At 42.2% G+C, this 17,990-nt stretch overlaps 1 protein-coding gene and 1 long non-coding RNA gene across 2 annotated transcripts; one reads left to right on the forward strand and one right to left on the reverse strand.

The window, feature by feature from the left end:
* Window positions 1-3,266: 3,266 nt before the first annotated feature.
* On the reverse strand, window positions 3,267-11,113 carry LOC131127618 (uncharacterized). The gene is made up of 4 exons (XR_013628168.1): window positions 10,899-11,113; window positions 10,185-10,320; window positions 9,865-10,072; window positions 3,267-3,502 (listed from the first exon to the last, which is right to left on the reverse strand). It is a non-coding gene; the product is annotated as an uncharacterized LOC131127618 (long non-coding RNA).
* On the forward strand, window positions 3,291-17,708 carry LOC131127608 (high affinity choline transporter 1-like). Its single transcript, XM_058069669.2, has 8 exons — window positions 3,291-3,487; window positions 3,574-3,687; window positions 5,279-5,434; window positions 9,927-10,075; window positions 12,108-12,251; window positions 12,447-12,600; window positions 12,687-12,904; window positions 14,216-17,708. The coding sequence occupies exons 1-8, from the start codon at window positions 3,304-3,306 to the stop codon at window positions 14,744-14,746; spliced, it is 1,650 nt and encodes a 549-aa protein (XP_057925652.2). The 5' UTR covers window positions 3,291-3,303; the 3' UTR covers window positions 14,747-17,708.
* Window positions 17,709-17,990: the final 282 nt, after the last annotated feature.

Here is a 17,990-nt window from a genome sequence, read left to right on the forward strand (position 1 = left end):
GGTTCCATGTTGACATAGACATAGAATATAATATTCTATACGCCTACAAAGATCAGTCAAAATAATCTAAAATGGCCGTTGTCTTTGGAAAAATAGCTGGCATCGAATGAACTGATGAATGATTCTTTGGATCCAACATCCACATATAGCGAACCCAGTTTGGCCAGGAGCCGTCTGCAGCACATATGGGCTAAAGATTAACTTGGCGTCCTTTCAGACAGCCGGCCCCGTGGTTCTGAAAAGGATGCATACATTGGAGGAACCCGGTTTATATTGAATCCAGACTTGGGACTACGGACCCGACCTACACATGAAAGAGCATTCGGCACGCAGAGAGCCAGATGAAATGTGACGGAATCGGTTGAAATATCCAAGGCAATGCGTTTCTCCCGTATCGCGTTTCAAGAGCGGCGTAACACGAGTACATGCGGCCTCGCCGAGGAATGGGCAGATGCACAATCACCGCCCGGGTCACCATCCTTATGAAGGAATCCCGGCCACACTCCAATGTGAAATCTCTTGCGTACGTACAAGAAAGGAGAGGACCGGTCCGGTTCAACCACGTCTCCGATCATCATCAAGTCAAGAGAGTCGAGTCGTAGTAAGCAAATGTTACTCCGACTGTCACTTGTGGAATCTTTCTGATGAAAAACACCAGCAGCCTCCAGGGGATTGTGCTATAGCACCCTGCCATTATATAACTCTCCATATACATTTTACAGTCCTGGACTCATTCCAGACATGGCTTGTTTCTGCTGGGCTTCATGCCTCATACTACGTAGTACCTGGCGTGGATTACTCCAAAGTACACAGGATATTTGCAGCTTTCAAACAATTGCCAAGTCCTGTCCACATTTCTTCTCTGATGCAGTTCATGGATGTTATTTGCTGATGTTTTTGATGTTTTTTTTACACGTCAGCTTCAATCCGCAGTTTCTTTCCACCCGTTTCTGACCAAAACCACCAACGATTTGTGTTTAATTCCTATTGATTTGGTCCGTAATTTTGCAGAAATATATTGTTTGTTTCTAATATTATGTCGATAAAAATTTTAATTAATTTTTTTCCCCCATCAACACCGTGATACTAAAATAACGTTTTTTTTTAATCTTGTAAAATTGTGACTTTTTCTCTTAATATTTTGACTTTATTCTGGAAACAAGTAGTTTTTTTCTTGGAAACTTTCTTTTTGTCGTATTATAAATTCCCATAATATTTTGACTTTATGGTAGTTTTTTTAAAACAACTATTTTGATTTAATTCTCATTAAATGACATTGAAAAAATATATTTCAGTTATTTAAAAAAAAATTCCAACTTTGTTCAGCTTTCTTCTCATATATTTTTAATTACAATAATTATTTAATAAAATTAAAATAACTTTATTCCCAACATATTTGAACTTAATAAATAATCATAATTTAAAATTTTCACAATTTTTTTCTTGATGAGTGTTCCATTTTTGCTGTTTTTTTTAAGTTGATATTTTTACAACCAGTCATGATGTGCTATATATATCACTATATTGACACTTACTACGGTACCCATTATGGCATTGGATGCTCATATCACCTCATACTTTGGTACGTGACAAAAAACACAAAACAAATAAGAAATTAATTAATAAAATAAAAAAATAAACAACAAAAAAACTTCAATTATATTATGAAAGCAGGAAGTGAACAAATGTAACAGTTAGTGATTGTAAAAGTACCAGATGGAGGGGTAGGATTTAATAAGCTTTGCTTCTTCCTACTCCTTTTGGACATGTGGAACTGGGAACTGATTATGGGATGCACTCAATTGTAATCTGATGTTCAAATGAAATTAAACCATTACCATTACCATTACCATTACCATAATGGGCAACCGGCCACAATGGTTAATGCAGGCCAATACTGTTTATGCCACATTACAACCTCAGCACTGCACCTTGCTGCGCTACAGTGATTCACATTTACAGTTAAGAAGTATTGAATGTTTGGGCTGATAAGAGCTGCACAGTACAGCATACACACACACACACACACACACACACACACAGCAGCCATGTGAGTGAGCTTTTCAGACATTTGTTGACTTTGGCAAGAGTCCCAGTCCCTCATCCGTTCCTTCCATGCCTCCACATAAACGGAGATACACACTCAGCTTGGGTTTTTCCGAGCCTTCCCTTGACCAACACTTTCTTTTTTAAATAATCCATACATACGCATGAGCACGAGTTGCGTTCACTTCCCAGCGCTCACTTGCTCATTTTGCCTCGACCGCCCGTCACCTACACCCTCGACCTTGCTGGGTTTTCTTTTTCATGTCCTACTTTCAACTCCTCCTCGCCCCCACACCTCAGTCTGCCGCGAAAGCAGAGCCGGGTCATGAAAATACTACCGTTTCTCGAACCGTTGCTCTCATCTTTCCGCTCTCCAAGAAAACCACCTCGCTCATTTCCAACTCGTCAGGAATATTTTTACGCTAAACATCCATACATTCGATTTCTATGCTGCTTATCCTTGCTAGGGTGAGGAAGCTGGGGTTGCTTCACAAAATTCACAATGGAATCCTATAATAACAAAAATAATACATCAAACTTTCTTTCAATAAATAAAACTACTGTGCAAAAAACATAAAATACATCAAAAATAACAGCAGATGTGGTTGTGTGTGTTCCTACAAGAGCACTTCATCTTTCCCTAGCTTTCCACCATCACTCTCACTCCATGTGTGTGCGTACAAGTTAGGTGTTGCAGTTTGGATGAATGCCGTCGTTAATCACTGCAAACGAGGAAAGAAAAAAAAAGCTGAAAACTCCCGGGTGCTGGTGCATCGCGGTGGTGCTTTTATGGTACGCTATCGCCATTTTACACAGGTCACAGACCACCGAATCGTTACCTTTAAGTGCAAAGTACTCACATACTTTACACTAGAATGAATCACAATTGAAATACAGTGGAAATGGACCAGCGGAAATGAAAATAAAAAATTGTTATTTGGTGAGGAATATTTGTAAAATGATGAGGAATCATAATACCATTTTAGTAGCACTGACATGAAGTGTTAAACAAAAATATATAACGTAAACATAAAGAAAATTAGCTTAGGGAAATATTATGACAATAAAGTCAAAATATGATTTTAAAAATGTCATTTTTCGTAGCATAAAGTTGAAATTTTTTGCCGCAATATCCGAAACTTAACAAAATGAAGTTGTCATTTTTGGAAGGTTTTTCTTGATAAACTGTGATCGTTTGTTGATGTGTTGTTCTCTTTTTGACGGCGTTTGTGTTCAACAGCGACTCCATCGACAACAATGACGATGAACATACCGGGTCTGGTGGTGATGGCGGCGTTCTACCTGCTCATCCTGGGAACGGGCATCTGGGCGTCCATGCGCTCCAGGAAGGAGGAGAAAAAGTGGACGGGGGATGGAATGGAGATCACCCTGCTGGCCGGGCGGAACATCAACTTGCTTGTGGGCGTCTTCACCCTTACAGGTTAAAATCTGGACTCTTTGGGAAGAGAAGAATCAAGTGAGTCTACAGTAGTCTTGTATTAAGAAGAACATGTCATGTGTTTGCAGCCACGTGGGTAGGAGGAGGCTTTATCCTCGGAATTGCTGAAGCAACATACAACCCGACATTAGGAGCGGTTTGGGCGCTCATGCCTGTGCCCTACGTCCTCACATTCTTCCTCGGTAAGTACGACTTCGGAAGCCTGAAGCGATGAACTGACAACGTCGACGTTCCAGCCGCAAAATGATAAACGGTGTGACTTGAGCGCTAGCCTTAGCGAAGGAAAGACCGGCATAACTGCACACAAGAATGACGCCTTTGAAAATGACACCCGGCAAGCGGCAGGAAATGCCAGTAAAATGAGATGCTGACAGGGGTGCTGGGTGCTTACATTACGTAACCTACACAATACCCTATGTAAATGTAACTTGAGCTGGAAGGACGGGCTTCTCGTGTTCAGTTGGCCAACATTCTTTATGTCACAGTACGCTGCCATAGGAGAAGGTCCAGAGGTCCCGGAGCTACTCCGACCGAATCCGCTTTCCCCTCTGAGAAATAAGAAAGCAATAAATGTTTACAGTTTTCCAAGAAAAGGTCTCCATCCATCCATCTTCTACTGCTTTTCCGAGGTTGGCTTCCAGGAAAGCAGTTCTAGCGGGGAAACCCAGACTTGCTGTCCCTGGCCATTGCCTCCAGATCCAGATCCCAAGGTGTTCCCAGGCCAGTTGAGAGACACAGTCTCTCCAATGTGTCATGGGTCTTCCTCCCATTTGGACGTGTCCTGAACACCCCCACCCCCGAAAGGCTTCCTGACCAGATACCCGAACCACCTCCTCTCAATTTCTCCCGGTTGACAGTGCTATCTCCATCGGAGAACCTCGTCGCCCTACACAGACAACTCAAACTCCAGAAGCAGGAAGCGATTCTAAATGCATATACAGTGGAACCTTGGTTAGTGTTGTTAATGCCTTCCAAAAGGTCCGTCTCTAACCGAAACGGACGCTAACCAAAATTATTTTGTCCGTACGAAATAACGGAAATCCAATGAATCCATTCCAGATACTTCTGACTTGAAGTATCTGTGCCAGACCGTCATGGTGGTGGTCGTGGGCTGTGGGTCGTGACCGAAGGAAGGGGACTGCGGACACCCTGCGTAAGGTGGCTGGACTCACCCTAAGCTCGGTCATCTGGGAGGGCCTCAAGACTACAGCTGCTCCTTAACGTGGCGAGGAGCCAGTCGAGGTGGCTCGGGCATCTCGTCTCCCGCTGCCTTCCGGGTGAGGTGTTCCGGGAATGCGTAGGCGGGAGAAGGTCCCGGGGACAGTACTAGGACACGCTGTGGGGATTATGTCTCACAGTTGGCCTGGGAAGGCCTTTGTGTCCGAGGTAGCCAGGGACTTCTGGAAGTCTGGACGTCCCTACTGAGACTGCTGCCCCGTAATCCGGACACTAAATACTACGTCTTTTTCACGGCGGAATCAACACGATTGTGTGTTTTACCGTCCTTGGCCTCTGACGCAACTTCATTAACTGTGTAGAAGTATTAAAGTGTCCCTCGGGTTAAAAATAGGTCCAGAAGAAATGAGTTGAGGATGGTAATATGAGGCAACAGGTGCAAAGTGATGACTTGAACCCAAGAGACCTGTAATCACACTCGCTCGGAAACATTTGAAGCCGTGAAGCCCGAGGCCCCGATCTCTGGTCAAGTGTTTCGCTGACACCGTTCTTTGTCGTTTCCCAATCCTAACCTCTTCTCCATCGACCTTTTCTCAGGTGGCTTTTTCTTTGCAAAGCCCATGCGAGAGAACAACTATGTGACAATGATGGACCCTTTCCAGAAGAAGTATGGCAACGTGCTGGCCAGTGCTCTGATCTTTCCGGCACTGGTCGCCGACGTGCTGTGGGTGGCACGCACACTCGTCAGCCTGGGTGAGTTCCTTCACGCTGTAGAACTGGACTAGAATGCGAGAGTCTGCATCATGCAGACATAAACCAATCCAGGCGTGCGATGTTTACATGACTGAAGTCAAACAAGATGGCCTTTGATGATACGACACAGAACCAATAAGTTGAGAAAGTCTCATGGATTCATGTTCCAAGGTGCATGGCCGATCTGGTGTTTATTTCTGCATGTGTTGCAGACAAGAAGTATTATTTATGTTTGCATGTTAACTTGTTAAGTCCTTCCACGCTGGTAGGGGGTGGGGTCCCCCAATATATCCAGGTCAAGGCCTGTGTACATGCTCTCGAGGTCTAAAGAGACTGACTTAAAATGTATTGAAAGCGTATACTCCTCAAAAGTGTGGGATCGCTTAGGAAATTCCTTGTTTATCACAAAAAAAGTAGCAGTAGCCAATACTGCTAAGTAGCAACCACAAAACTACGATCTGAACTATGCTAGCCTTTCGGAGACTAAGACAAGAAAATATCAGGAGAATCCCGACTGGAAAGAGTCATATCCGTGAAAATTCGGATGTCATCACAGCTCACTTCTGGTCAGGTGACGGCCACGGATCGGTGACATCGGTTTTCAGATTTGCCCGTTTGTCTGATACAATAAAATACTATGTCGTTTTGACCCCAAAACATTCCGCGTCGTAGATAGTCCCTTCGACATCAAGTAGAAGCAGCTTTCTACTGGTGGACATCAAAAGTCCTAGGACCAGAGTTTTAGCATAAGCCACAACCTATACCAGAATGACACCTAAATAAACCCATAAGTCCCGACAATGTGCTGGAAGTCCTAATCGTAAGACACGACAATGCTTGGTTATTACTGTCCATTTCATAGTTGCAGGTACTTTAGTATGTTCAAAGATACTGGCTTCATCCTTCATGGTGGCCGTTTCACAGCTTGGACCGGGCATGCCGCCAATATTACTTTTCTATCAGGACAGTCAAAGTATTTGTCCCTCATCCTTCCGACACAGTCTTCTGCTGAAGAAACGTAACTAGTGTAGCTTTTGAGGATTCTTGAAACAAAACCCAACGTTTTTTACCAGCGATCGCAAACATTTGAGGAGCAATATAAGCACCGATTGTTTTATTTCCTGAGTATTTGTAGTATGACTTCAGTGGCGTTGAAGGGATGTGTTACATTTGTCATTAGCCACGTATACATGGACATATACGCCATTCACAAGTCCAGTTTTATTAAAAAAGAAAATAATATTAATATAATATAATAATAAAAGATGATATAATATGAAATAATATAAAATAAAAAAATATATATAATAATACAAAAATATAATATATATATGCAATATATTATTATATTTTTATTTAGAAAAATAAAAATTATAAAAATATAATATATATATATATATTATATTTTTATAACTTTTTATTTTTGTCAACATATTAATATAATATATTAATACTATATATTTAATTAATAAAAATATATAATATATATAATATTATTATATAATATTATAAAATATATATATATACATATATTTTTATTTATAAAATAAAAATTATATATATACATATATATATATATATATTTTTTTTTTCAAACATGACCCGAGTTTAATTATAAAATATTAGCAAGATTGAATTGTATCTTTTCCTGTTTAAATTTATCCCGGGTGCGTTCATGCTCAGATATGACGTAACACGCAGCTCCAGACGTTCTTCACGTTTAAAAAATGGAGGCGCGCAATCGGCTCTGGACTGCTGCGGAAAGTTTGTTTATGATGCAAACTAAATTTCTAGACTGTACGAACAAAAAACATGATGTTGATTTTTAAGTTTTTCTGGGCATGCCCCATTGACTATGCTGTTTGATTATAGCGGCGCATGTATACTGGAGATCGGACTATTCCTTTCCATGTATACCATTGTTTTGGGAAAAGTCATTCGGAAAGATTCAGTTCGGAAAAAGTCCTCATGTAAACGTGGCTACTGTTTCTGTCTTTGCATAATCCCTGCTGTATTATTTGTGTATGTAATATGTTGTATGTGTGTGTGTGTGTGTATATGTGTGTATGGGCGTTGGCGTGCAAGTGCTGTGCAGTGCGAATGTCGCTTGCCTGCGGTCGTCCATCATGTTTTTTGTTTTTTGTGTGTGTGTGTGTTTTAACGCTGTCTTCTTTTCCAGTGGTAGCAGCCTGTTGATTGTGAAAGGTGATCGATTGTTCAAAATCAGGTTGTTGATATGACGAGAGATTCTTTCCTATTCTTTGACTGACCGGTTCAATGATACATGCCTTTACATAACATCATGTGTGCGTGTAATATGTTGACATGTCAAATGTGTGTTTGAGTCACCGTGGTAGCACCATAAGCCGTGCCAGCGCACCACAAAAGGAATGGCGAGGAGGCAGGAATGTTCCTGAGATACTTGGTCCAAACCTATTAAACCGATTTAGCCTTGGGTGGGTGGGTGGGGGGGTGGTGGGGCTCACTCCTCAGTAAAACCTCCTGTTTGTAGGACGGCTGTGCATCCCTACTGTGTACCAAGCATGACACAAACACACACACAGACACACACTTGATTCAGAGTATGCTAAGCTTTTAGCTCGCAGGGCTGCTGTTGCTTAGGAAACTGGTTCACTTTATTACTGTGTGTGCGTGTGTGTGTACGGTGAGACTGAATGTGACTTTAAGTACTATCAGGACTATATAGTATCAACAGGACAGGAAAGCGGTGTGTGTTTGTGTGCGTGTGTGTGCATGCATGTGTGTGTGTATGTGCGTTTCATCACACACCAAGCCGTGTATCCGGGCAGGCAGAGGATCTAAAAACAACACGGGGGTATTTAAGCAGCTCTATCTGGTCTACTCGGAGCCAAAGGGGCACCTGAATCTCGGTCCAGATTTTTTTTCCAAGCTAAAATTAGCAGCGAGGCAAAGGGCGCAGCTCAGCACACAAGAGATGAGAGATCTGCTTCTAAAACTGGAAAGCACGCCAACCAGGAATTCTTTATGATGCGGTGCATGTTATGTCATGGCCCAACCGCACTTTAAGTCAGGGGTGTCCAAAGTACGGAGCGGGGGCCGTTTGCAGCCCGTGGATGTGTTTTTAATGGTCCGCTCCACATTCTAAAATTGTAATTTAGCAGAAACATGCCGCTTGTACTGGGTATGGTCCTGGTGTACGGCGGCCTTTCCTTCTCCGGGAAAAGTCATGACACTTTTCTGTTAGCTGGTGCTAGGGGAAAAAAAAATGCTGGCTTTTCCTCGGTGGAAGGACGGCAGCGACAAGCCCCCTCCACCTTCAGGATGCAGCGGTACTGCAAGTGCCTCCCGTCAAGACATATATACAATATTTATTTAGTTATTCATTTTCAGCTACCCAACCACCCCCACCAACCTACGACCGCCGCACGTCACTGGTATATGCTTATGTCACTCACCACATGTGAACGTGGGGTACACAGTGTCTTGTGCTTTAACACCACCATGTTGAGCTCACCGAGCACATTCTGGCATTTTAGTGCCAAGTGTGAACAGACCGTTGATGACTGCAGTCAAAGTTATGTAAAGGTCAGTAGGTCATGGGTTACTTTAGGTGTGTACAGACTAATAGACTAATATCACTAATGTATTCAATGTGAGGGGGGGGGGCGAAAATTAGCAGCCATGTATCCAAGCATTCAGTACAAAAGGTAGAATTGGGCTGGGGATAAAGTGTGTTGGGGTTCAGTCACGGGGTGGGCAGGGTAGGTCAGAAGGGGGGGGTAAGTGGCGCTAGATGGTGCAGATCTGACACTTCTCTGTTTAAGGGCATTGTTGTGGTGTGGCTGCAGGCTGCGGCTGGGGGGACCCTGGCAATGTGGGAGAAGAGACTGTAAAGGTAGTGACGTTTTGCTTGCCTTGTTTGAGTAACAAGATGTCTTTTTTTTTTTTTTCATTCATGTTTACATTTACTCATTTCAATTTGTTTATTACCTGAACACACGTTATGTTGTTCTTTTTATTTCTTCAATTGTTATAAAGGGTGAACACATTTTTTTTTTTGGAGGCTCACAATCAATAGGCTGCTTTTGTTATGTTTTTTTTTTCTATGGTTCTGTTATCACTTTATGTCGGCGTGTGGCATTAAGCTCTTTTTTTAAGATGTTTAAAGCTGACCAAGCGTAACTTTATTGACATAGATGACTAGTCACGCACCGCTATGCACACGTTATTGTTTTTTCAGGTAATACATTATGGAATAAATAACTGTGCAATGTAAATAAATAGCTTCTTAAAAATGGATGCATGTATATATGTGTGTCTGTGTGTGAGAGAACAGAATTAAACGCAAACGAGAGATGGAGAACCTAATAATAATCACCTAAACCTGTGATAATCAAATGTTGCATGTATCTCCAGCAATAAAAATATCTGTGCATTAGACAACTTACTGTGACTGTAACGTTTGTCCCATCAGTCCCGCAGTGCTGACCGCCATGCTGTGTTGTTCCAGGTGGAACTATGAGTGTGATCCTGGACCTCTCTTACGTCTACTCCATCATCATCTCGTCAGTGGTGGCCATTGTCTACACGCTCCTGGGGGGGCTCTACTCTGTGGCTTACACAGACGTCATCCAGCTCATCCTCATCTTTATCAGCCTGGTAGGTACAAGGGATATTTAGTCGACACAAAGATTGATTTAAGCTTTTGATTCGATAAACATAACGGTGTGTATAGCCGTCCATCACACATTTTGTCAGTCTCTTTTACCTGGAATAGTCCAAATCCTTTGGGAATACCGTAGTGTCCGAGGTGTAGGGCGTCATACTCACTCTGTTTAGAGATTCCTAGTGTTGATTCCGCTTCGTAATTGTCATAAATGTTTTCATGCTTGAAATGAAAATACCTAAAACAAAGGGCAATAGTCATAAAACATTTCATCCAAATTGCAAACCTAATGTCATTTCATTTCTCTTTTAAAACACATTGAAATACATAGAAATTAATCATTATATTACAGTAAAAATCATTTTATTACAATACTCTAACTATTTCCACAGTTTTTGAATGTTTCATTCAATTTGCGATTTGTCCTACTTTTTCAACGGTCATTGAACGCACCGACGCACCGTTCTCCGACGCAAACATGGCTGTATGGATGTATTTTGATGTATTTTACACCTTTTTCTTTCACCTTATACTTACTACCGAATGTTGATACTATGTGAGAAACGATAAAGGTAAGATTTGATGACTTTAAGTGCGAATGTGCGTCATTGTGGTAGTTCGATGCTAAATGCTAGCGATGCTAACGCTAGCAAAACACCGAACTTTAGCCACGTCATCACATTGACAGCTGGAAGTCCATTTTAGCTAACAGTTCAATGCCAAAATCATCAGAGAGATGTAAAAATGTGGAAACTACCGGTTAGTTGGGCCACTCTTATGCCAATGTAGCATCGTATATGACAATAAAAACAATACCTTCACTGCTACAGTCTCTGGCAGGCCATGGAATCCGTGATAAGTCAAACACGGCGACGGTAGATACAAATAACTTTGCTAACTTGCTACAAAAGCCATCTGCCTGGGCTTTGAAGCTAACTTTACCAACTTAAATACTCTTTTCTTTCTCCATTTCCAATCAATATTTGTTATATCTTATGGCTAGCTAGCTCTTATGGAGTTACTGTGCGTCAACCAAACTACGGTGGGCGCCGAGGGTCAAACAGGAAGAGCGCAGTTAATCGCGTATATATATATTTTTTTTTTTGCTGCGTTAAAGGGAACTTCCGTTAGCGTTAACTTTGACAGCCCAGGTCAAAACACAGAATGAGACTTCAAAACCTGAGATTAGCGTCCACTTCACTACTTCCGGGAGCGGCACTCTAAGCATCATGGGAACTGTAGCTTTAGCCGCAAATTAGCTGCATCACTATTGAAGCCACAGGGTTCAAATCCTAATAGGCTAATACTGTAGGCTGCAAATGACGGATCCCTTATCTTTCACAGCCCCTGGTATCCATGCAATATGGTATTAAGCATTCTTTAGCATTTTAGAATTTAGCATTTCATGGCTAAAGTAATATCCAACACTCAAGGAAAATAAGACTCCTCATGGAGTAATTGACGAGACTGTAAGCCCGCTGTGCAGTTGCTAACCGACTCGAGCTAAGCACCAACAATGCAGCCGTCTAGGAACAGCTGTCACAGGAGCTCCAAGGTTTCTATTTCCTGCACGCCGTATCAGTCCCAGCATGAGTAATTTGCCTCAATATTTTTTGAGCTTAAAAGGTCTTCATCCTGGTAACAGGAGATGATTGACCAACCTCTCCACAAGCTATATTTATTTTTAGAGTTTGCGATCTGGAAGCTCGCCGTCATTATGAGAAGATGCATTTGGCAGAGTTGTTGTGGAAATGACCAAAATGATATTTTGGTCTGTGTTGAGTTTCACAGATCAGGAAATGCCTTCATTCAACCTTATGATTACATGATATTTGTCATGCAGTGGAGACAATTTAAGCCTGAGCGTTCTGTGACATCACAGCACGGTACGGCGAAGAGAAACTTGAGCTGAAACCTGAGATTTAGGGTCGTAATGTTCGACGTCAGACAGCAAACTTCCTCCTGCGCCGACTACGTGATCAGCTAAGTTCTTGTTTGTGTTTGTGTTTGTGTTTGTGTACACAGTGGGTGTGCGTCCCTTTCCTGTTGACCAACCCTCACTCTTTGGACATCTCGGTTACGGCCTACAACCAGAGCTTCCAGGCTCCATGGGTCGGCACGGTGGAGCTTGACGAAGCCGGCAAATGGTTTGACGACTTCATGGTGCTGGTGAGTCCAAAGTGGACTTTATAAATACACACGGCGGACAGTGAAAATACCACATGATACGCAACCTGGGTTGGGTTTTATCACCGTTGCCTCACAGGATCTTCAAATGAAACTGACCTTTAACCTTATTTGCTTATGAAAGAACCATGATCAGTCATCCCAGTGCTGACTTCATGTTAACTGTGCTTCTACCAGGCTCTTGGAGGTTTGGCCTACCAAGCGTTCTACCAGAGGATCCTGTCCGCCTCATCTTACACCCAAGCTCAAGTGACCTGCTTTGCCTCATCTGCCTTTTGCCTGGTCCTGGGCATCCCCTCCGTACTGATCGGAGCCGTTGCCGCCTCTACTGGTACATATTTAACTTCGCTTCGCGAAGATTTTTAAAAATTTGAACGGTTTTATGATCACCGGTCTTTGTATGAAATGATGCCGTAGACTGGAACTCAACAACTTACGGACTGCCAACTCCGTACGAGCGTGGCGAGGCCGGTTCCATCCTCCCCATCGCCCTGCAGTCCCTCACGCCGACCTACGTGTCCATCATTGGCATCGGCGCTGTCGCTGCTGCCGTCATGTCCTCCATGGACTCGGCGCTGCTGTCCTCCGCTTCGTTGTTCTCCTCCAACATCTACAAGAACATCATCAGAAAGCAGGTGAGAAATTTTAATTACAATAAAAAGCGGTAGAAAATGAATGAATGAATGAATGATTTAATTAAATTAAAATAACTGTATTCCCATCATATTTAGACTTAATAATTAATAATAATTTTAAATTTAAAATATTTTTTTTCTTGATGAGTGTTCTATTTTTGCTGTTTTTTTTAAAGTGTATATTTTTATAACCAGTCATGATGTGCTATATATATCACTATATTGACAGTTACTACGGTACCCATTATGGCATTGGATGCTCATATCACCGAGTACTTTAGTACGTGACAAAAAAAAATACAAAATACAAAAAATTAAAATTAAAATTAAAAAAATTAATAAAAAAAACTTAAACTATATTAGGAAAGCAGGAAGTGAACAAATGTAACAGTTACTGATTATAAAAATTAAAGTTAAAATTTAAAAAAAATATTTAAAAAACCTTAAATTATATTAGGAACGCAGGAAGTGAACAAATATAGCAGTTACTGATTGTTCATTCATTCATTCTTTCATTTTCTACCGCTTATCCTCATGAGGGTCGATTGTAAAAATTAAAATTATTTTTTACAAAAAAACTTAAACTATATTATGAAAGCAGGAAGTGAACAAATGTACCAGTTACTGATTGTAAAAGTACCAGATGGAGGGGTAGGATTTAATAAGCTTTGCTTCTTCCTACTCCTTTTGGACCTGTGGAACTGGGAACTGATTGTAATCTGATGCATGTTCAAATGAAATAAAACCATTACCATTACCATTACCATTACCATTACTAGTACTGCGAAAATATGCTAGAGTTGTTTTTCAGGATATGGTAGGTCAATGCCTAAACATATTGTACACTTAAATGGCCAATTTAGCCACCCTATTTTGACCCGTACGTATCACCCAAGGTTTGTTGACGCTTGGGAGGTGTCCAAAGGGCACCCAAATTGGGAGACTTCACACAATTTGGAATCGTGGAGTCTTTTGGACATGGAGAGACCGGTTGCCTCCATTCAACCTATTTCCAGATTCCGTAATTTATTCCCAAAAAAGCTATTTTTTTCATTCCTGGGATTATGGTTTCACATGTTGTGTACATTTACAGTCTGGTGACAGCGACAAAGTGGCTATTCTGTATCTGCAGGCTAGCAATGCATAGCCCACACAACGGTCCACACAACGGTCACACTGAACGGTGTCTATGAAAAGAGCCATTGTACGAGGGAAAATAGCGTAAAGTTCATGAAGAATGCCAACCATACTGAGACATGTTGCTGTTATGTGGTTTTCTTTACGATGTGCCGTCTCTCTGTCCCGCCTCAGGCCTCAGACCGCGAGATGCAGTGGGTGATTCGTATCTCGGTGGTGGTCGTGGGTCTGGCCGGAACCGGCCTCACCTTCCTGGACAGCAGCGTGCTGGTCTTCTGGCTCGTGGGCGTGGACATGTCCTTCACCATCATGTTCCCTCAGCTGGTCTGCATCCTCTTCTTCAAAGTGTCCAACGGCTACGGAGCCAGTCTGGGATTCATCGTGGGAATCATCATGAGAGTCATGAGCGGGGAGCCCCTCATCGGCTTGCCGCCCGTCATCCGCTACCCCGGCTGCCGGCTCAACGACGAGGGCACGCTCACTCAGTTCTTCCCCTTCCGCACGACCATCATGGTCACGTCGCTGCTATCCATCCTGCTCTTCTCCTGGCTGGCGGCGATCCTTTTCAACAAAGGCCTGTTGTCCGAGAAGTGGGACGTGTACAAGATCAAACGCAAGCAGACGGTCCCGGAAGAGAAGAAGACCAGCGGAACCAAAGAAGAGGCCTCCGTGTCCAAACAGCTACTGGACACCACCAGCTGCTGAAGGTGCTCACGTGGAGCCAAAAGAGGAGGCAAACCTGCTTGTCTGCTCAACACGAGTCCACAGAATCAGTACCCAATCAGTGAATCCGTGTCACTTCAGATCAACGGAATCAGTTAACTTCCATTAACAAATCGCTAAAATCATCAATTTAGCTTGTTTTTGAACGATCCATGAACACGTATGGCAAATCATGTGACTGATTGAATGATTACGTAAGCCTTCTTATGATGGATGTCGCAGTCTTGAAATGGACAGACTGAGCTCAGCCTTTTAGATTCCTTTCCATTTGGAGAAGAAAATATTGATACTTTTATGAAATGGATGGATTTGGATTTGTACAGATTTGTAGAAATATATTTTATCACTCTGGCAAATGGAGATAATGTTCCTTTTTTGGGTTCTAAATGTAGTCCCTAGACTAAAAATGCCATCTTCAGTCCAACTGAAGAACAATGAAGTAGTTTACAGATCCCCAATCAGCAAATGTAGACTTTCTACGCTTGTTGGCTCTTCTAGCAAGACTCCAAATTAGCACCCTCAGAGACTTTAGACCTCCAACCATACCGTCTATTCAGGCCGACTCTCAGCATGTTGTGTTGACTTTTCACATGTTGGACGGCGGCCATGTCAGTACAGAATCAGACGCACCGCAAACTCACCCAAGAACTCTCGTATCCGTAATGTGAAAACGCCATTTTGCCTCAACGTAGCCAAGCGAGCCTGTTCAAAACCTTGTATTATTTGCAATAATGCTGTGACAATGAGGCGACCCCCTTTGCAGGTCGTCCTATCAGGTCTGACTGCTCTGGTCCGCAGTCTCTTGCTGCTAAGCAAATACTCCAACACGCGAATGTGAACGACAAACACTATTTCAACACACTCTTCTTCCAACGTCTTTCATGGAACTCGTGTGGAGGATTTTCACAAAGACTCGTGGACTCCTCCTAAGAAATGTGTATTTTCCCCTGTGAATATCGGCATCCTTTCAGGTCATTGTGTTCCTCAGGGTATTGCATCCATCCCTTCATCTGGGCAGGCTACATCAGTTCAAGCTCAACGTGGAATGGAGCTGTCCAAGCTAGTCTTTGAGCATGGACTTACCGCGACTAGATAGGACGCCTTGAGTCCACCATAGTCTTGTCTTGCCATTCACTCTAGCCCACCATAGAATGGAGCTGTCCTAGCTAGTCGTTGAGCATGGACTTACCGTGACTAGATAGGATGCCAACGGTGAACTAAAGCTGTCCTATCTAATCCACATGCTTTTTAGTCAGTGGTGAACTAGAGCTGTCCTATCTAGTCAAAAGGCTTTATAGTATCTGGTGGACTAGAGCTGTCCTATCTAGTCCACAGGCTTTATAGTCTATGATGAACTAAAGCTGTCCTATCTAGTCCACATGCTTTTTAGTCAGTGGTGAACTAGAGCTGTCCTATCTAGTCCACAGGCTTTATAGTCTATAGTGGACTAGAGCTGTCCTATCTAGTCCACATGCTTTTTAGTCAGTGAACTATAGCTGTCCTATCTAGTCCACATGCTTTATAGTCAGTGGTGAACTAGAGCTGTCCTATCTAGTCCACAGGCTTTATAGTCTATGGTGAACAAAAACTGTCCTATCTAGTCCACATGCTTTTTAGCCAATGGTGAACTAGAGCTGTCCTATCTAGTCCACATGCTTTATAGTCTATGGTGGACCAGAGCTGTCCTATCTAGTCCACAGGCTTTATAGTCTATGGTGAACTAAAGCTGTCCTATCTAGTCCATAGGCTTGATAGTCTATGCTGAACTAGGGCTGTCCTATCTAGTCCAAGTGTTTTTTAGTCAGTGGTGAACTAGAGCTGTCCTATCTAGTCCACATGCTTTTTAGTCAGTAGTGAACTATAGCTGTCCTATCTAGTCCACAGGCTTTATAGTCTATGGCGGACTAGAGCTGTCCTATGTAGTCTTGAAGCATGAACTATGGAAGCCTGCTCAGGTGCGAGGTGAAACGTCTCCTAAGAGAAACCGACCAGTCTCGTTGCAATCAATTGAACGCCCTGAGAAAAGCTTTGTCCCAGCATTTTGTTGTAGGACAATCTAAACACCTCCTAGCATCACACAGTTAGCTTAAACATCACTGGAAACCGGCCCCCTCTGTCTTGTCAGTGTTTTTTTTGCTGGGTACCGTAAAACGGGTGTATACCAAATACCTTGTGGAGTAGCAATGTAGCTCAGGAGCTCATCATCAGGAGGCCGACTGCCATTGAAAAGAAAGAAGATGGTCAAAAGCTGTTGTTTTTCCAAAGACATCTTGTTGAGAGCAAAACAGGACTATTTGCATGCGTCTTTGTTTTTTTGTTTTTTTTATATAGACGTGATTTTTAAATGTATTATACTCTTGCACAGCCTACTCGCAATTTGTACATTAACACTATTTTTTATCAAGGTTGATTGCCATGCGTTGTTGTCGGGGAAAAAAATACACATTTTTATTATTGGTATGGAGTTAGCAATGTCGGAAGACAAATTCTCACCCGGAATAATGAATGTCGGCCTGCACTTTCCGCCAGTGTTATTTGCCTTCATGGTCGTCACGATGATCAATTTCAGGTGGAAAACCATCTCTTCATTTGGTCTCCTTAACTCGGGACAAGAATATTCTGTTTTTCCAAAGGTCACTTACGTCCTGGACGGGTTTATTTTCATGAACAAAAAAAAAATATGGAGCTCTTTATTTCTCCCTCTTTGTCTGTATTTGGTTTTCTACTTATATGCATGACAATTGTCAATGAACTATACGGAACTTTCGTGAAGGCTGTTCTTCTCTTGCCACTTGGCAAGGTTCTACTTTGTAATCAATTAATGTAAATCCCCATGGGGTGAGGTTCTTTCACAATAAAAGCTAATATAACGACTTTGCGGCTTTGCTTTCTTTGTCACGTTTATCACATTTCCTTCCGCATCCCCAAAACATGCATGTTAGCTTCATTGTAGACTGGATTCATGGATGTCAATTAAATGTCAAAACAGTACCCCCCTACCTTTGCAAAGTCCTCCATTGACAAGATGGTGCCTAATAAAAAGCGTTAAAAGCATAAATTATGCAAGTATTCTTCAGAAAAATTAGTTTTGGTCACATTCCCGTCAATTTCCCAATCCGTGAAAGCATTTCACACAGAACGGCTCAGCTTTTTATATGATTACTTTGTCATGAATACTTGCTGTATAACAACAAAGTCAGCTTGTGATTGACTGATATTTGTTTTA

This window comes from Doryrhamphus excisus, linkage group LG9, assembly GCF_037039965.1.
Source record: "Doryrhamphus excisus strain RoL-2023G ecotype Guam linkage group LG9, RoL_Dexc_Guam_v1.1, whole genome shotgun sequence".
In the NCBI taxonomy this organism is placed as follows: domain Eukaryota; kingdom Metazoa; phylum Chordata; class Actinopteri; order Syngnathiformes; family Syngnathidae; genus Doryrhamphus; species Doryrhamphus excisus.